The following is a 20871-nucleotide window of genomic DNA, read 5'->3' as shown; positions in this document are numbered from 1 at the left end:
TACAAGCTCCTGGATTTCATTTTGATGTGGTATAAAGAAAAAAATTAAAGAAAACCTTTTTTTACATCATATATATATAAAAAAAAAGATGTATATAACTTTGTAGAAACAGCCTCAGCTAAGCTATTATTACTGTCCATTAAATGTTGATTATTTCTAATTAACTGATTTACCGCTTGGTCTGTCAAGTGTAAGAAAGTAGTGAAAAATGCCCTTTCACTCTTCAAAATGTCTTATTTTGTCTGATGAACACAAAAAATATTTTATTTATAGTAATAGTGAGGAAAAGTAAAATTTGAGAAGATGTTGCAGATTTGCTTAAGAAATTACTTAAATGGTGAATTGATTCCGCAAATTGATCACTTTTTCTGTTAAACCAGTATTTGATAAATCGATTCATCAGTTGGCCACTGATTCCTACAATTGCATGCTCATTAGATTAATCAACACTACATCTATTATAGGATGTCACAGAGTCATTACTAAGTCGAAACGGTCAGTTAGAGAGAAATCGCAGCATTGGCCCAAAAACCTTGGGACACGGTAGCTTTAATGTGTTGCATTTTATAGATTTAAAGATGAACATGAAGATAAATGTGCTGCTCAACTGCGACGACATCTTTGGTCCTTTTTTGTGCGCTTGGACTTCTTCCCAGAATTCAGATAAGCAATTACAGCTCTCTTCTGAATTGTCATTGGGCAACGGGAAACTCACTTTTTCGTCACCTCATCAGTGGCCATTGTGCTAAAAATATTGTTGATCCTGGAGGTACAGCGTATTCTACCTCTTCATGTATTCTCAAGAGGCCCTACAAATTTAAATGCGAGGCTGCAAAGCATCGCAAAGCATGGCGTTTTTTTAAGTTGCCACATTTCACTGTTTGTTCGGGCTTTCAAGCCGCTTGTTTGCACGTGTTTTGGCACCAGTGCCACTGTTTAGTTGTGTGTGCTTCCTCTATCCACATGTATACAGAGTTCTGCTGTGTTCCTCACACACAAACTGGGGCGGTATTTATGAGATCTCCGTAATGTCGTCTTTTCTGCTGTTGCGTCTCTCATCAGAATACAGACCGAAGCTCAACATTGAGCATGAATTGAGCGTGTCCGTATCAAATCTACAACCCCGTTTTAAAAAGATGTGTAGAGGAAAGCAGCTCACTGCAGCCACTAATATTGATACAAAGTGATGGCTCACATATCTGCACTCATTTAGTTTTATTTTGCAAAAAAATCGCTTATTGTTTTCCACAATAAGCTATTTAGTAGTAACTCAATATTAGTTATTTTTTGCACCGATATAACTTTATTATCACTTTATTAAAACACTGCACGTCTCCTGGCACTTCAGAACATGTCTTAGGCACAAAACTTGCAAAGATGTCCAAAGATGCTTTTTATTAGTTTCATGCGTTGTCTGAGACTGTATAGCAGATGTTGTAGTTTGCAGGTTTTCCTGCAGCACTCTCTAATACTCCCAATACTAAATGATTGTCACAGTAGGGAAATATCAGCCTGGAAACACTGCAAAGCAATTTAAACTACATAATGGAGGCTGTTTCTTAAGTCTTGTTTCCACTCTCCCTAATTTCATCCTTTAGTAAATTGGCCCTCCTCTGGTGCAGTTTGTGTGTCCCATTTAATTAAGGAGAATCTCTCTCTCCATCTGTCTTTATCTCTCCATCTCTCTGCGCTCGCGCACACACGCACGCACACACACAATGTACTCTAACTCTGTAGACAGCTATGACTTGCATGCCATCATGCATGACAAGTAGCTTCAGTAGTTTGCATCATTGCATCATTCTTGGACAGAGTTGTAAAAACATATATACAATTCTAACACCATGAACTGTAAAGACAGTTGACCCGTAAACAAGCGCGAGCAAGAACTTCAAAACACTCAAATGCATCTTCTTACCTCCAGTAAATTGATTTCCTGACACCCCCGTCACTTCTCCATCGTCCTTCATAGGTTCCATCACGTCTAGAGGACGTCGGAGTGTCTTTTCGTGACTTGGTTCGCAGGACACGAGTAGAAACCCGCGCTTCTGTTCTGTCCGGTGGCTGAAAACAAAAACAAAAAACCCAAAGAAAGTCACGATCCGGTCATCGCCAGGTGTTGCTGACAGCACGCGCCCGCCGAGTGCCTGAACCAGTGACCCCGCCCACCGCACCCGGCACGCACGAGACCGGTCGAACAAGCTGAGAGGACGACCATTGAGGGGACACCTGCCCTCAAATACTGCTGCCGAGATGCTCTGGCAGGAAGATGGAGGTCAAAGGACAATCCGTCTGACTGACTTTTGATACATGTTGAAAAATTAAATCACAAGTAAATCTAACTGGAATGTAAGTATCTTTATTACGAATATGAATGGAAATAAATGTGTTCAGATGCTGCTAATGGATTTTTTAAATCAGGGAATAACAGACCCTCAAAGAATCAACTTTTAGTCAGTTTACGTCCATTTTCTGCCTGTTTTGCATCTATCTTTGTAGTCTCTTTGTCGTCATTTTGTCTTTTTTGTGTCCGTTTTCTGTGTGTTTTGAGTCTTTTGGGGTAGTTTGTAGTTGTTTTGTGTCTCTTATTGGTAATTCTGTGATCTTGTGTTTGTTTGTAGTTGTTTTATGGCTTTGTGTGATCAATTTGGGTTGTTTGTAGTCGTTTTGCACCTCCTTGTGGTCATTTTGTGGTCGTTTTGCATCTATATTAGTCACTTTGCATATTTTTTGTACACATTTTGCATGTATTTTTTTGTCTTCTTGTCATTTTGCATCTATTTAGATGTTTTATGTTTCTATGTAGACATTGTGTGTCTGTTTGTAGTCATTTGGGCCGTCATGTGTCTTCCTGTGTCTCTTTTTGGGTCATTTTACATCTATTTTTATCAAGTTTTTTGTTTTTGTTAAAATTGTGATGATGTAAAATTGTGGCTATAGACAATTTAAGGTAGGATAATTTATGTGAAATACACCACAATATTTCCAAAAGAATCCAGAATTACTATACAATAACATAGGCTGTCTATACAGTACAGTAGCTTCTCCCCACATTTACCGTTGGTCTTTTTACACAATGCATTCAAATTACAATTTATAACCCATCCATTGTTATAGAGTCCACATTATGCTGTTTTAAAGATGCATTCACCTGCTGTCGGAAGGGGAGGCTGGGGCAGGTAGGGTTGGATGCCCCCATGGGTTCTTTAGTTATTCCCAAGTAGATGTTCTTTATTCAGCACACCCTTTAAAAAACATGTTTTACTAAGGTTGTATCCCAGAGATCTGATCAAACTTGCATTTGTATCTGTAGGTGGGAGTCAGACCTTTGATCATAACAGTCATACTGCACTCTGTAACTTTCTCATTTGCTATAAAAACGAAAACCCAAGTTAGAAATATTTTCATTTTAATGGACTCAGAATGTAGCTCCAGCTGCTTCAACACAGCACTGCCACAGTAATGACTAAATCAGCTTTTTATCCTCTAAAAATAGCAGGAATCAGAGGTTGCATGTCCACATGAGATTTAGAGAAACTCATTCATGCCTTCATCTCCAGCAGGGTGCAATGCGCTCCTGTTCTTCATCTTCTCAAAAAGACAACGGCTACAGGTTTTGACTGCCGTAGATACAATAACGAGAAACCAAGACAGCCGAGGACATTACACCAGCTCCCTGTTATAGTTATTGAATATTTGTATTAAAGGGCCTTTGCTAGTTTATAAATCACATAACAGCCGAAGGCCAAAATATGTTTTGGATATGTTTGAAGAATATAAACCCAGTTCGTCCCTCAGATCTCAAGGAAGCAGTGTTGTGCCTCCAGTCAGAAGTAAACATGAAGATGGATAACCTCATGATACAGTCCCACTCTAGCCACTTTCAAGTCCAAATTTCATATTATCTTATTTCTCCATGCTTTTCATAATAATTCCCCGGACTATTATTAAATGTATTCTTTTCTTTTTTACAGTTGTCTTGAGTACCGTCCAGATTGCAATTCAAATCACAAAACAAAAATGAGTGTGACATTTTTATTTTGTAAGCAAACAATCATAAATCATGGTCGACTTACTTGCTTTTTCTGGACGTTCAACAACATCTCACAGTCTTCTTCTGCAGGCAGAGTTTGTGCGGTAGACATGGAGGTAGTTCTCGTCATCATGTGACCTAAGTTTACGTCGACGGTTGAAGGGAGAGTGAGGAAGACCAACTCAAGAAAAAAACGTAAGAAGCCCTTGAGTGTTAAATAACAACAATAAAACTAGAGTTACATTTTTCCGGAGTGTACACTGTCATTGGCCTAGAAATAATAAAGTACAACAACATTTACATTTGCAAAATAACCATATATTTTTTAACCCAGGAAGAACATTTGGGATGAGTATTTAGTGACCACTGCTGAGAAAAAAACACACACACACACACACACACACACACACACACACACACACACACACAGTCTATTCGTGTCCGATGGTTAAATAGTGTGAAAGGTCGCTGAATAAATTTTACTGAAGTTGAGCAGATACCAGTCATCTAAAGCTCACACACACCAAAAATGAACTGAAATCCACATTTTCTCTCTAAAAAAGTTCACTAATGCCTGAAAGCAGATAAACATTCCTCCTTTTACAGCCTGCAGTGATTTCCTTTTCATTTCTCTACCATATCGATACTTCACATCTCCCCCCTTTCGTGCGTTTCACCTCTCTCTGAGTTGGAGAGAATCTCTCTCCCCCCTCACACCCCAACCTTCTCTTCCTAATAAGCCAGACCGAGATTCCTTGGCTGACAGCTGTTACAGATGGCATTATTACTCCGCGGTTTCACAGTCAGCTGGCTCGGGATCCAGCGTCGGCGGAGGGACGGCCACCTCTGCCGTCGACATCAACACCAGCATATGGCGGTGTTATGTAATACTGTATCCGTGGGGTGAGGTTTTACCGTGGGGTGTGCTCAACCAACAAGTTCTCCTTCTTTCTCTCCATTTTCTTTTTGTGGTGGTTCAATTTGACAAAAGCCAGATTCAGTTTTCCTTTTCTGCGGTATTTATGCATGCACACACATCTTAGAAGAAGCACCTATGGTGAACCTGCATGTTAACAGCCGGTTTCCACTGCTCTCATTGGTTGAAAGTACATTCACACAAGTACAGTAGTTCCGTACAAATTACTTGTATTTCCCTTCAGTATTTCCATTTTGTACCACCTTACACCATTACTCCACTACATCTCAGAAGGGAAATATTTTACTGATGCTGTAAATTATGTTTTCATTGTAATATTTCACTAGAATTTACTGTATAAATGATACATTACCTTACTGCGAAATTAATGCGACTATAGTAGCCAGTAATTTAACGTGAATTTACAGACAAATCCTTTGTCTGACAGCTTTGGCAACCTTTGAGATTTTCCATCCCCTTCCTGTCCAGTAAAAACCACGTCTCTCCAAACTGAAAGATGCAAAAAAAAAGCTAAAGCTTTTAAAACTCCTCTAGATGAGCTGGAAAATGCATCCCCACAAAACCTTTTTCTTTTTAGAGATACGTGGTGCTCACGTGACAGCGACGCCTCAAACACTTGATGATCCTATAAAATACGATGCATTGCTGTAGATTAAACTAACCAAACGGATATAAAGTAGTGAAACAAACATCCACAGCAGTCAAATGCAGCATACACATAAATGCAGCAGTAATAATCCAGAAGCATCATATATAATAGTAAAGTATTGAAGGAACATTAAACTGTAGAATAAATACTTTTACTTGTAGTACTTTAAATACATTTTGCTGATACATACTTACAAACCTTTAAAATATATATATATATATATATATTCACACTGGTGTAAATTGAGTATTTCCGCGGATGGGACAGAAACCGAGGTTGACTGAGGATGCGTTTGATGTCAACGCGGGCGTTATCGTACGCCAGGACCCTCCATGAACCCTTCGTTGGCTTGGACTCCTCCGCCATGTGCCAAGCTTCCCACCCGCCCACCAACGCCACGCAAACACGGAGCATCAGAGTGCGCATCTGTAAGCCACACACACACTTAGGAACACACACACACACACACACACACACACACACACCTCAGTTGGGGCTTACTCTATTGGCTGGTCTTAACTGCTTTGTAGTATTTTTAGGCCTGTTATTCTGGGGCCTGTGCTGGCAGGCCAGTGGGGGAGTATATAAGCCTCCCCCAGTGAAACCGGGGACCACTGAGAACACACAGTGGAAACATCTACGCCCGACACTCCAGCAAACATCCAGCAGGCATTTTAAATCCTCTCAGGGTGAGTAAAATACTCGGCGACTTTTAGGGATGTGGCGGCATTCAGACCCTAGACTGGTTTCACCTGCATTTCTGCTTTTTGTTGTTGTGTAAATTGTACATAAATCTGCATTTTGAAGAGTTGTCATGAACACCGAAGATACTAAATGCTGTAATGTGTTTTTTTTTTGGTGGTGTGGGTGGGAATAAGTGCTTGCCAGAAAAAGAAGATTGGGATTTTCTTTTAGCATTGGGATTGGATTAACTCCAACATAAATGGCGATACCTCACGATATCCTCCGGGACCTTCGCTTTAGTCACACTCCAGGAAGGTCAGAGGTCAGGGTTGGCCGCAGCGTATAGTGCTCGAGGAACTGATAGGACTTAGTGGCTCCGCTGGGGGACACTTGAGCCTTTGCAGATACTGTCCAACACGGGGGCTTCGGCCTGGGTCATCCGGTTAACGGACGCTCAGTTTCTCCGCTGTCCCAACCCGCCAAAAATAATTGAGTTTTTTGGTCAACATGCGTCCACCGGCGCATCCACATGTGTTGCTAATTTTTTTAGGACGCATTCAACACGGCCATCTATCTGCAGGTTCATCACATACAGGAAGTTATAAGGTCATACTAATCTGGTGAGGGCTTTGACTTTCTTTGCGCTGGTCGCTGTGACAGTGACTAATGATTCCAACCTTTGCGTTAATTTCTGGTCATGAATAGACATGATATAATTGCCAATTCATCACTGTCTTATGGATATACTATATAGAATATACTTTCTGGTCCAGTCAGTGTGGAATGGATCTTCATCACAGCAGCCATGTGTTTGATTGTAAGCTATTGAACAAGGCATTGAAGCTCTACCTGCTCAGATATTGAAGATTATTAGCTAAAAAGAAACTGGCTTCTGTCTTTTTGAATAGTATCTACCTTCTCTTTGGTGAGGACGCCATGCTCCCAGCATAATGTCAGCTCAAGTTGCAATTCAGAAGTTCTCCTTCCCCTTCTCCTGTGCTGCACGCCTTTCTCAGCAAGATGAGGTGACCCAGAAGGGATGCATTCAGGTGAAGGCCCTGGAGCTCCATGACCTCCGGGACAATCGGATCTTAGGCGAAGCAGGTCCCGTCGCTGTTATAGGAGCTCTGGTACAAAATGAGAAGAGGGCCCAGGGGAGTCCAAAGCCTCCCCCTGGGGGAGTCACGGTGGCTGCCCGGCTCCTGGTCTGCACCGGCGCCTCCCAAAGCGCCACGACCTCCAGGCCGAGCGCCTTTGAGAAGCTGACGGTTGAGGGTGAGGACCAGCGCCCCGCGGCGAAGAGGCAGCTGTCGTCCGAGAGCGCGGCCAGGACCATCACCGTGGTGAAGAAGAGCGCCGTGAGGAAGGAGGCGGAGGAGCACAGGCACCTGAAGCCGAAAGCACACCCGGGACAGAGGGCGCCCCATCCAGCAGCGGGGAAGAGGAGGCGTCGAAAGGACCTGTTCAGCAACTCCGAGATCTTCGAAAGGGTGGACTCTCATGTCGTCAGGGCCGGAGCAGAGGTGACCACACTCATACAGAACATCCTGGTGTAACACGACACAGGAAGTGCGAACACGTTTACTGTTGCAAGCAAATCTGCCTGCCAATCACGTCTTTTTGATAAAAACTGAATCTTTAACCTAAACAGACAGTCTGATCAGCTTAAACAGAAAGATTTGCAGCAGGATAAAAACAGAACCAAAGCTAACTGATAAACCAGCACAAACAAATCCTCAGCAGAGCTGGGTCGTTGTGTTCCTGAGCTCTGCAGGAGAAGCATTGAGCGAGGATAACAACTACTCATCCACCGCAGTAAAACCATAACAGACACGGCAGCTCTCAGGAAGCACTCACATACTTGAGCATAGAAGAGTGACCTGGTTCGTTCAGAACATTGAATGACACGGAGAGATGCTGGCAAACAGGATGCTGCTGTAAGGATGAGCAGACTGTTTACATGAAACCATAAAGACTGTATCTTTGGATGCCTATATTGAGTAACACTTATAAGGCTAGTTAACCCATTAAAGCAGATTTGATCTAACTGTGAATATCACTTTGTGTGTGTGTGTGTGTTTGCAGCTAAAGGTTAAGTGTGTATATGACGTGAAGACGATAGTACAGAGCATCACACACGGAGCCAGAAATGAGCTGGAGAGGCTTCGTGCCATCTGGATCTGGCTGTGCCAAAACATCGGTGGGTATTTTACTGAACTGCATACACTTCCAAATAGTGTTCCGTGATATTACACATTTCGTTTTTTCCTCTTTTTTTTACTAAAATACATTTTTATTTGGATTTTTATGTAATGAACCGACACAAAGTAGTCATATTGGTGAAGTGGAAAAATAAAAAAACTGAAAAGCGTGCGTGTGTGTTTGCATATGTTTTCACCCCCTTTGCTATGAAAGGCTCTAAATAAGATTCAGTACTATATAGATTACCTTCAGAAGTCACATCATTCTTTTAATAAAGTAAAGCGCAACAAACCAACAAAAGAAAGGACTTTTTTTTTTATTACTTCACCAATCTGTCCTATTTTGTGTGGATCTATTCCATAAAATCCAAATAAATTCAATTTTAATGCCAGTTTTTACTGCAATGAAAAAGAAAATAAATCTCAGGGGGAAGAATACTTATGCATGGCACTTTAGTTGTCGTTTAGGAATAAAAGGAATGCTTTCTTCGTAGAGTATGATGTGAGCGGGTACCTCGGCCGCTCAGAGAAGCTGACCACCCCGGAGGAAGTGATCGCCGCCGGCCGGGGCGTGTGCTGCGGCTACTCCAGCCTCTGTTTAGAGATGTGCAGGTAAACTCGACAACATTTAACCCTCATGCCTCGTTGAGATGTTGAATGAATAAAAACATATCGGAGCATCTTGTATGAAGTGAAAAACATGTCACAAAATTTTATTCCATATTGCAGCATATTTTTTCTGCTTGAGTTCTTCATTCAACAGCAGTCGGTACATACACAAAAGCAGCTAAGCGCTCATTTTATTCGCATTCTTCCACCTCGTCATTCAGTATTGTGCTGGATCCTTGGTCCCTTTGGAGTTCAAGATATGTATTTTCAGTAGAAATAATGTGGTTGTATTTCAGACCCACCGCACAAACATAACCTTGAACATGAGCTCAAGCACACCGGATTACACAATTAATTAAATACATTTATAAAAAGCAGTGAGCGCGCTCTGCTCGGTTTGTGTTTCCAGAGAAGTGGGCATTGAGTGCCAAGAGGTTCCGGGCCACAGTAAGGGCGTCGGGTACCTTCAGGGCCAGAGCCTCAAGAATGTGAAATCGGATCACCTGTGGAACTCTGTGCTTCTGGGAGGACAGTGGTTCCTATTGGACGCCTGTTGGGGAGCCGGACGAGTAGACGTGCAACGCGAAAGCTTCGTCAAAAGGTTTGAGAAGGTTTCCCAAAACGCTGAGATTGAGTTTGCTCTTTCGCTTTATCCTCACCAGTAGCGAGTTGAGTCAAACCATCTGTTGCCCCTCCCTCCCCCCCCAAGATTCGATGATTTCTATTTCCTGACGGACCCAGAGGAGTTCGTGGAATCGCACTTCCCCGATGAGGAGAAATGGCAGCTCCTGGACGCGCCCATCCCCCTGGAGGAGTTTGAGAGGAGGGTCTTCAAGACCTCGGCCTTCTTCACCATGGGCCTCAGGCTGATTCAGCCTCAGCACTTTCACATCATCACAGGTTCGTCCTCAGCTCTGCTGGCTGTACACAGGGGCAAATGTATCAATCCTCCAGTTTTTTATGTCATTTTATGCACTGAAAAAACCCGGATGTAAATCAAATGATATGCATATTATTTAAGTTATTTGCTTCTGTGAAATGGATTCAAGCAACTATGCCCACCAAAATGTAGCAATATTTTCAGATAAAGAGAAAAAGTCTTCAAATTCCTTAACCTCCCCCCCACACCTTTCTGGTTACCTTCTCAGATGATGGCGAGGCAAACGTGTCCCTCAGCTTCTCCAGGCCAGTGACTTTTACTTATGAGATCACACAGCACCAGGACCTTCTACATTGTGGGGCCCCGGAGCAGAAAGACTCCAGCAACTCCTCCTTCGGCCTCCTTACGGTTTCACACCGGAGCATGAAGCTGCAGCTGCTGCCACCTGCGAGTGGCGTGTACAACGTCAAGGTGTTTGCCCGGCCTGAAACAGCCACCACTGCTCTGATCTGGGTCTGCTCCTTCACGGTCGAGTGCCCAATCCCCAGGGCCATGGAGGAGATCCCGGAGAACCCCTTCTTATCTTGGGGCCTGCAGCCCGTTGCGGGAGCTCTCGGGGTCGCGGGCAGCAGCCAAGGCAGCAAGGCCGCCGAGGCGGAAGAAGGCGTCTTCCAGTTGGAGCTGAAGACGTCCAGGCCTCTGATGGTGCTCTGCGAACTAGTCCATCCGGGGCTGGAAGCTGCTGTGGCCAAGCGCTGCCTGGCCACTCAGATCCAACCGGATGTCCTGACCTGCCACGTCCTGTGCGCCATGCGTGGCTTCTACCGTCTGTCGGTGTTTGTGCGAGACTACGAGAAGACAGAAGCCAAGTTCCAGAATGCTGGAAACTTCCTGTTGCACTGCAAAGGGAAGGTGGTGGGACCGGAGGAGCTCTACCCTCCTAACTTGGGCTCGGCATGCGGCCCGGGGACCCGCACGCTAGAGACGGGGCTGTCCAAATTCAGCCACACGACAGCGCTGGTGAGCACCCAGCAGGGCAAGTGTAACGTCACCTTCCACAACCAGCGGGACCTCGAGCTTCACACCGTGCTCAGCCGAGAAGAGAACAAACCGGCGGCCATCCCGCTGTCGCGGCAACTCTTCTGCACATACACTGACAGCAAGGTGACGGTGAGCGTCAGCCTGCCTGACGCCGGGGTGTATCGGCTGGGCCTGTACGCAAAGATCACCCCTGGCGGAGATTTCAGCCCCATGTGTGACTTTGTTCTGAGGAACAGCTGCGATCGACCGGGGCCTCCGTTCCCCAGCGTCTACTCGGCCTGGAGGAAAGGCTGCGTGCTCTTTGAGCCTCGCATGGGCCTGCTGGAGCCCCTCGCGTGGGTCCGCTTCAGGGTGAGGGTCCCCGGGGCCCAGCGGGTGAGCATGATGGGAGAGACGCGGACTGATCTGAAACTGAACAAGAGCAGAGTCTGGGAGGGCGAGGTTTTCAGCGGGAACGGCCTCCAACCGCTGAAGCTGGCCGCCGCCTCGGGAGAGTCCAGTGACATGGCTGTTTTATTGACCTTTGACATCAAGCAGCTGAAGGGAGTGTGACAGACGAAAGGCCGGTGGAGACCAGACGGATCGTTCTCTAAACACAGCTGCGTAGTAAAGTTATTGATACAGACTAATGTAAATCGGACTCATGTGGAAAACATTTGCTAATCATCCAAAATGTGAGCGACAATCTTTCAGGTTCAACTGCAGCAACACAACACACAGAGTCATAATGAGGTGAATGGAAACTGAATTTATAATATGGTTCGGTGAATGTGTCAACTTTGTAGCAATGAAGTGATACAAATGCGTTGCCAAATTTACCTGGCAATTATTTTTGATTTTTTTTAAAGCTATTATTTGATCCAGGTAGTATTCAGTAGCAAAACTGACTAGGGTGCTCAGCTCATACAAGATCAGGAGTGCATTTTCGCATTATTATGATGTTTTGAGAAATAATCCTGCATTATGAAATGATGGTTGTCTAAAAAGCGTGCAATAAAAATGTACTGTGAAAACAATATCTAAATCTGGAGTCTTTGTTCACACTTTTCAGTTTCCACAATTACACTATAAATTATATCAAGTGTGACTTTAAGTTTTAAAAATGTTGCAAATCCCGGTAGCCTAAAGGTGCCGAAACAAAATATCCAGAAACATACATCTATAAACTTAAATCCTGCCTATATAGACCAAGGTTTTAATAGTTTGGAATCTTTAATTAGTTAAAAATTTGCTCGATTTTAGTTATTTTTCACAGTGTGTTTTCTACATTAGGTTTGTTTTTGTTAGAACCGGTATAATGTCTAGAACAATATAGCTATATAAGAATACAGTCTATAAAAGCTGACAGAACACAAGTTGTATTATCGTTTCCACAAACACCTAACCCACATTCACTTCCTGGTGCCCTTTAACCCCCCTTGTCACCAGGGTTCCGCCCCTTCCCTTAAAGGGGCTCTGTGAATTCGGTCCTTTTAGTCCCCTACACGCGTCCCCCCCCAGAATTCACAAACTCTAGAGATTAGTCCCAAAAACCCTTAATGTTTCGGGGCCTGAATCAACCGACCAGCCCGACTGCATGTCTCTGGGGCCGGAGGCAGGACCACCGTTGAAGGAACCCTCCGGGTCTTGTCGTGGTGAGGTGGGAGGGCACGAGGCCACCCACGCCGTGGGGGTTCAGCCAACCTTACCGGTTGGTACAGGTCCGGATGTGCCGGTCTCCAGAACTCGAAACGGCCCGACGTAGGGGGGTTGAAGGGTTCCACAGTGGCCGTCCTGGCGAACGAACACATACTCCGCTGACTTGAGGCTGGACGGGACGTACGACTGTGGGTAGTGGCGGCCGGCCAATAGAGGGCCACAGGGCCCCAACATGATCCACGGAAGCCTTTCCACCCACCCGCTGTCTTTGAGGCTGGCCCAGAGAGCAGCTTTCACAGAGCGATGGAACCGCTCACACAAACCATTAGCCTGCGGGTGGTAGGCCGTTGTGCGATGGAGCATCACCCTTAGGCTTCCTGGAACTGCATTCCAAAGCTCTGATGTAAACTGTGGGCCTTGGTCCGAGGAAACGTCAGCTGGGGCTCCGAACCTGACGACCCAGTTCCGAATATAGCATAATCTGCCGTTGTTGATGACAACGGAACAGCTTCTGGCCAGCGAGTGGTTCGGTCTACCTTGTGAGGAGATGTGTGAAGCTGTGATGATGGGGGAAAAGGTCCTACTAAGTCCACATTAACGCGATCTAACCTCCTCTCTGGTACCGAGAACTGTGCTAAAGGGGCCTTTATGTGGCGCGCTAGCACACCACACAAGTCCCGGCCCACTTTTGTACATCCTTTTTTAGCCCGTGCTAGACAAACTTCGCTGCCACCAACTTCTAAAACGCCCTCTCACCATGGTGTGACAGACCATGCAACGTGTCAAAAACCTGTTGTCTCCATTCGTCGGGAACAACTGCCCGTGGCTGGCCTGTGGAGACATCACACAGGAGCGTTGTGCCAGTTTCGCAAAACGGGACCTCCTCCAACCGCAGTCTTGTAACTGCCGTCCTCAATTCCCGAACGCCCGGGTCTGTAACCTGATCCCCGGCCATCTTGTTATAGGCCAATCCTAACTGGACAGCCCTCGCGTGACTCATAGTTGCGTCAGCCAATCAGCGTTGAGAAGCTCCGCCCGTCATCACCGCCGTCCTGCCGTTGCTGAATCAAACTGCTGCTGAAGTAGCGCTGGCAGCGGCTGTCATTCAGACGCTGTTGTGGGACTACGATAATATTATGAACACATACACGATGGAGTTTGATGTTCTGACGTATGCGGAATTTACACAATAAGTATAAAGCAGAAATAGTGGTTATTTCCATGGTGGATGGTGGAAACGGTAACTGTTTTACGGAGATAAGCCAGACGCAGCTCCTCGAGGAGCTGCGAGAGCGTTTGACGTTCCAACGTATTTGGGACTTTCACAACCAGTATAAAGCAGAAATAGTAGTTATTTACTCCATGGTCGATAGCGGAAATGATAGCTCTTTTCACGGAGACAAGCAACAGAGATAAGCCACGGCCCCTTTGGCGTGGCGCGAATATTCGCACCACCTTTGGTGTGAACACAGCTTTTATTGACGCGCGAGTAAACTGATGCGGTAAACTGACGCGGTAAACGTTTGGTGTGAACGCGGAATTAGGTGACGGGTGTGCCAGCATTGTTAAGTCTGCCAGAGCCGTTTTAGCGTCCCCAAACGCCAGTTCCCTTTCTTCTGTCCAGTACACGACCTGTTTGATGGCCTTGCCCTTCATGGCTTCGTACAGGGGCCGCATCAATTGCGCTGCTCGGGGAATAAAGCGATGGTAAAAGTACCATGCCTAAAAACTCCTGCAGGGCCCTCACTGTGAGTCGACGTGTAAAGTTACTCACCGTCTCCATCTTTGACAGAAGGGGAACTGCCCCGTCCTTCGTGATGCGGTGTCCCAGAAAGTCAATGGTGGTTAATCCAAACTGGCACTTAGCTGGGTTGATGATCAAACTCAAGCTTCGTTAAACCGGCGGTAATCTCCACACAGGCGCCACCCGCCCCCAGGCTTCGGTGTAATATGCAGGGGTGAAGCCCAGGGACTGTTGGAGCGGCAAATAATGCCCAGGCGCTCCATGTTTTCAAACTCGGCTTTGGCGATGGTGAGCTTTGCCGGATCCAGGCGCCGGGCATGTACCGGTGGGCCGGTGGTAGAGATGTGATACTCCACCCCATGCTTGACCGTGGAGGACGAGAAGGTGGGCTGTGTGAGGTCTGGGAACTCGGCCAGCAGATGCAGAAACTCATCAGCTGCTGCCAGCATGCTAGTCAACCTGGTAGAGCCAGCTCCACTCAGTGTACATAGGTAAGAACAAAAAGTCACAGTATTTATCAGGCCCTTGACTGACGAAGACCCTGACACTGCTCACCAGGTACACAGCTCAGCTCCACATGTACACCCGTTGAACTGTTCAAACTGTGTGAACTTACTGACTAGTAGTAATTTATTTATTTCACCAGCCCGGGTCTGTTTTCTATTTCTGAACATGTATATTGTGTAATTTTTTTTTAATGTATAATACATATTTTATTTGAAAACAAAAAATGTTGTAATGGTCATTTTTCATTTGCACACACCCTATGAAGCTTGATCTGCAGTATGAAGTAATTTCTCAGTCCCATTTTTATCATTTTGGTGAAAGGTGTGACAACATTTCTACTCCAAAAACAATAATACAACATTTATTTACAAGTATCTACCATTTTATTCATATATTTCACGCTTTTGTGAACCTAATGGTAAACCAATTTCAAGCACCAAAAATGTTCGACCACCTGAGTAAAGTTATGTTTTCACAAGAGATTACATTTTTCAGCTTTAGTCATATTTTCTCTGTACTTTTAGTCCCCTACAGTTATATTATAACAGTTATGTTATGAATTATTATGAATATTTGAATAGTGCCTGATGTGAAGCAGTTGCAGCACAACACCATCCAATGTAATTTTCTGTGGTTCAATGTCTCGAGAGTATTTTTTCCTTTTTTTTTAAATATATTTTAGCTCAAAAACTAAAACAAAAATTGGTTTGCGTGCATTTTTATTTGAATAGCTTAACCAATTTCGTTTTTCTTTGAGGATATAGTTTTTTCGTTGTTTTTTTTGTACTATCATAACCCTTTAAAAATCTAATTAATAATCAAACACTTTTTGGGAAAGTAGCTAAAACCAATGCGGCCTATTACGGGAGTATAAATCCAACCTTCACGAGAGTTTGAGGGATGCTCTCTGCAGTGCTGGTGAACTGCATTCACTTATTCAGCCTCCCCCTCACAGATGTAAATGGGGTGGACAAAATAACAGAAACAATTGTTAAAACTTGTTGTCCCGTGCAGCTGGAAACAAGTCAAACGCAGGGGACAGTTTATGTTTGGGGTCGAGGCCAGCGGCGCCGTCCTTTCCATCGTGCCAAAGCGTGCAACATATTAGTTTTTCAGCTTCAGTTTAAAAGCCCACTTAATAAAAGTGAACCAATCGAGCACACAGTACGGTGCACTATTGTTGCAGTGACCTCGGGCCCACTCTGCAGGATTTGGCAGACGCCAGAGAGAGTGATGAGTGTTTACATGCGGCTGTCATAATAGCCCGCAAATAGCCTCAGTAAAAATACAACGGCGGGGCGGGGAGGAGAAAAAAAAGGCGGTTAATGGTGGGAGCGATATGGTAAGAGTGTGTCAAGCGTATCTGAGTGGGGGAGGGCACGAGGAGGGGGGGGGGGGGGGGGTCTTGCCTTGAGTCGCTGGGGAGAAACTGGCGGCACGATGGTGGCAGCAGAGAGGCGAGGAAACGCTGATGTCAGAGGTGAGCCATGTGGAGGACTGTATCTGCCTGGCAACAATACAAGGACGGACACACACACACACACACACACACACACACACACACACACACACACACACACACACACACACACACACACACACGCACGCACAATCTTCCTTTTTTCTAAACACACACTCTCACTCTCTCTCTCTCTCACATACACACAGTCTTCACATTCTTTTAGCACTATTTCAGCTGCCATTTCTTCTTAACAAAGTGCATTAATAGCCGCATGCACACACACGCACAGCATGAGGAGCATTATTTATGTTTAGTCTACCTCTCCCAGTCTCAATAATAACAAAAAGCTCTCCCGCCTCAGTTGGTGCTGACCGGGTTCGGATGCACAGAGTGGGTCCATGTTGTCTCTTCTGTACCGAGCGGGCCACTGACATCTGAGAGCAAAGCGGGTAGCGAACAATCAGAGTACAGCAAGAGCATGAAGACCTTTTAAGGTGAAATCGAACTGTTGAAATTAAGGGACAAAAGAACAAACACGGCAACCATATAAATATTTAATGGGATACGTGGTGCAATAAAAACAACAGCTAGATTATAAAAAGCATCAGTCACAGGAAAAAAACAGAAGTTACAGTAGTTTTTGTGCAAATGCATTTCGGTTTTCGCACCTCAAAACTAAACGTGGAAGTCCATTTTGGCACTTTTGAAGTGAGCTATTTTTTCGGTTTACTTTTGGACGGCCTGTAGATAGAGGAGAAGAAATCCCCCCCACCCCCGATCTAATTCTGTCATCACAACATGAATCGTTACTGTAACTTAACTCAGATAACGATAACGTAGCTCACCCCCATCTTCTTCTGCAACACTCTGGCTTCATTGGGGGCAAATGTGTTATCTCAGGGAAGGAAATAAAAAGAACACCTGAGCAAATCCCTCTCTACGTCCGTGAGGACTGTGGGGGGGTGAAGAGCCTGTGATTCCCTCTGAATCTCGATGGGACAGAAAAGCCCAAACAATTAGTGTCAACAGTCCCCCGAGGAATGTTTTGGACGATTCAAAATTACATTTTCCAAGCCGCCTCCTCCAATAAGCACAAAAAAACACTGTAGAAATATCCACTTCTTCAAGAAGTGAATACATTCCACACAGTTGGCCCTTTTGAACACCAGAGCCAATCTTCAAAACTAGAAAAGAACAAAAACGCCTCCCCCCTTGATATAAAACCAATTAACACCAAACTTTGTTTTTGTCCTATAACTTCAGCTACAAAATGGCTCGACTCCACACAGGATGAAGACACCAGGTGCTCAGTTTGCCAGAGGGCTGCGTAGCGGTCACACTGAGAGGCTTGTGGAGGGCTCTTCGTGGCCCCCCCACATGTGCAATATAAGTGGGGGTCACCCAACAAACTCAATCCTCTTTTTGTTTTGCCACACTCTGATACAAAACATCAAGATTTCTGTACCAACTAGGGCTGGGCATAAAAAAAGATCTGTATTTCCTATTATTTAAGATACTGTTATTGATGTTAAGGGAAACATTGACAGTAATGCAGCTCAATGTTAAATAGTAGCAAGTATACACTTAGAATACTGGTTTCAGTACTCTCTGTGGTACCCAGCCCGTGTTCCAACATCTTTGTTGGTTAGTTTGCAGGAATACCTGAATCGCCCGGAGCCCTCCAGCGGCCTCACCCTCGTGTGACATCACCTACTTTACCCTCTGACTTAGTAAAAACACATTGCTTTAAAGAACAACTCTATGGATTCCTTTCACCAACACTCGCCTGACAACACCTCGTCCCCGTGTGACGGGGAGCGGGATGGAGCTCTGAATGCAGCTTTAATCTCTGCTTTTCTTAGCCGGAGCCAAGGCACTGCTGGATCGGAGAGACACAGCGTCTCACAACCAATCAGATTCTCTTTTGATTTTGTTTTCTTTCCTAAAAAAGAAATTTAAAAAAGAAATTGCATCTGCTTTTGCGAGATGAGACGTTTTGCTTGCATCTAGAATTCTCAATTCACAGCCTTAGAAAAATACTATTTGTCGTGTCCGAAGTAATTCAAATTACTTAGCAGTTATGTAAAATAAACGTGATTATTTTCTCTTTGTTGTACCAGTCTGGTGAAAGGCAATTTTGTCAGAATATTCGCACGTATCATATTCACGTGACATCTCAACACATGCAAATAGTGTGGACATACTTGTAGTAGTAGTCGTATGCTGAATATGTGTTAGTGGTCATTTCATTTAAATATCACAAACGTCTTACATAACCCTCAGCTCTTTAAGGACTCCGTTTTGATCTCTCGGCCAAATATAGTTTCCGCTTCTATGCTTCTTCAACGCGTGCAGCAGTTTTCAAAGTTGTGAAACAAGCCTTGCAAATATTCCCCTGTCAATCAGGGGAACTCTCTGCAGTATTACGTAACGACAGATCGGCAGCAACTGTTGCTCACAACAGAGTGCATCCCTGAAATGTTCAACAGAGCATCCAGTCATCATTTTGTCAACAAAGGATTAATGTTACATATTATCGTGCTCCAGTTTAAAAAAAAAGAAAAGAAAAAGAAAAACACTGTAATCCATTTGCTGCATTACATTGTCATCTCAATTTGCAACAAAACCCTTTATGGTGTTTTGCGAGCGACAAGCGCTCAAAGCCAGAATCCAGCGGACCACAGAATTCAAGCTGTGAGAGACAGAGAATTTAGCAGCTCGTTTGTTTGCTTGGCGTTGTCCTTAAAGAGCTTTTTGAGGGTACTGTAGGAACAAGATATATATATAAAAACACAAGGTACAATTGCACTTCTTTTATAGAGTAAAAGAGAAGGAGTGTAAGAGAGGAATGCGAGCCCCCCCCTCTTTTGCTGGCCGGAACATGCCGGGGTAATACGTGTTGGAGGCATACTTTACTGCTATGTGCTACTCTATGCATCGTATTATGCTTCTAAAAGACAGTGGCACATCTAGCATGAGATGGTATGGCTTGTTTCGGATCAAAGCGGACTCCGCGGAGAGGACGGATGGGGCCAGCAGTGTCGGGCCGAGTTCAGGTTCAGGATTGTTTGAATCTGCACAGACGCTCACAAGTTGTCCGGGAGAGAAAGAACTTGCCTAACAATGTTATCACTCGGTCTTTTGCCTGCCAGATGAAAGACTAAATCATTGGTACTTCTTACTGGCTGTTGACAGTGCTGACAGGCAGACATGCAAAACACGACACAGCCAGCACTGTGAACGGCAACACTGAGGTCACCGCTGATCTAATAATAGCCGAGATAAGAACCGAAAAGCAAGCGTTTCCCTCCACTGCTGAGGAATTTGATTATGCTCTTAACAGAAACACCCTTCCTCTTATCTGACGTGGTGAGAATCTCAGAGTAATCGTTGAATACAGGCCACTTTCAAATATATCGTCCTGCTGTAGTAGCAGCAGCATGTGCACATATTCTATGTGCACTAAAATCAATTGGATCGACACAAAGTTAGCACCCAAAACTTGTTGATTAGGTTTCATGCTACACTGCTGACCCCATAAGGAATGAAAGCAGTCAAAGCTCCAGAGATTGGAACAGGGTTCCTACACGCCTCGGCTTCTAAACTCCACTTGTTTACCGCGCTTTTACTTTGAAACGCAGATATCACAAAGTGACGACGCAGGTTTTGCCGCGGAAATTACCCACGGAACCCTGATGTGTAGGAACCTTGATGAGAGGAAGACATGCATAGGACACACATAGACACGTGTGACACACGAACGCAGAGCGAACTGTCGCAGAACTACCAACTTAAAAAGGATATAAAGTCAGATTCTCTGCGACATCACAACATGGATACAAAGCCTTATAACCCGTCACTAAAGGCTCAACTCACCCAAACCTAACCAAACATGCCCCAGATTATCCCATTTCTCCCCTTGTCCTACCCAAAAGCAGTGACCCAAAAAGATACAAACTAAACACGGGAATGTTGAAACTTGAACACAAATGAACATTTGGACCAAAATGATGAATTGAGTGATCCACACCTGGCTGCAGTGAGGCTTCGCTTAACTTTCTCCCTGGCGTCTCACTGTTAACTAGCAGCATTATAAAAAAACAATAAACAGAATCGAGTACTTTAAGGTTGTGCTGGAAGTGTTGCCTCAGTGATTCAATGTGTACTTGACGGGCTCAGCTGTTTCGTAATGACGACGCTTTGCTGCATGGACGGAGGTCTGCTTTATTGCACTTTCATTAGATTCACTTTAGGAGTCTTAAAATAAAGCACTGGGATGGCGTTTAGCTATGTGATTAATGGCATCGTCCATCAGTTGTCTGCAGCCAGCAGGCTGTCCAATGTTTACAGCTCCATGGCCAAGCGCTCCCTCTGCTGCAGCGTGGCACGCAGACAAGATAACAGGTGGGCCGTGGATTGGGTGACAACAGAGGAGGAGCGATTCTTGAGAAACCCCACCGGGGAGCCCACCAGAATCACACGGCTA

The 20871-nt window shown here is 44.8% G+C and overlaps 1 protein-coding gene across 1 annotated transcript; it reads left to right on the top strand.

Annotated features, from left to right (window-relative positions):
* Positions 1-6246: 6246 nt before the first annotated feature.
* Positions 6247-12050, top strand: ky (kyphoscoliosis peptidase). The gene is made up of 7 exons (XM_079219620.1): positions 6247-6308; positions 7212-7826; positions 8389-8503; positions 8999-9116; positions 9523-9714; positions 9823-10013; positions 10262-12050. Exons 2-7 carry the CDS (start codon positions 7254-7256, stop codon positions 11584-11586), a joined length of 2514 nt encoding a protein of 837 aa, XP_079075746.1. The 5' UTR covers positions 6247-6308; positions 7212-7253; the 3' UTR covers positions 11587-12050.
* Positions 12051-20871: the final 8821 nt, after the last annotated feature.

Source organism: Taurulus bubalis (assembly GCF_910589615.1).
Source record: "Taurulus bubalis genome assembly, chromosome: 1".
Classification (NCBI taxonomy): domain Eukaryota; kingdom Metazoa; phylum Chordata; class Actinopteri; order Perciformes; family Cottidae; genus Taurulus; species Taurulus bubalis.
Note: the sequence above shows the minus strand (reverse complement) of the source record. Positions and strands in the feature narration are given on the sequence as shown.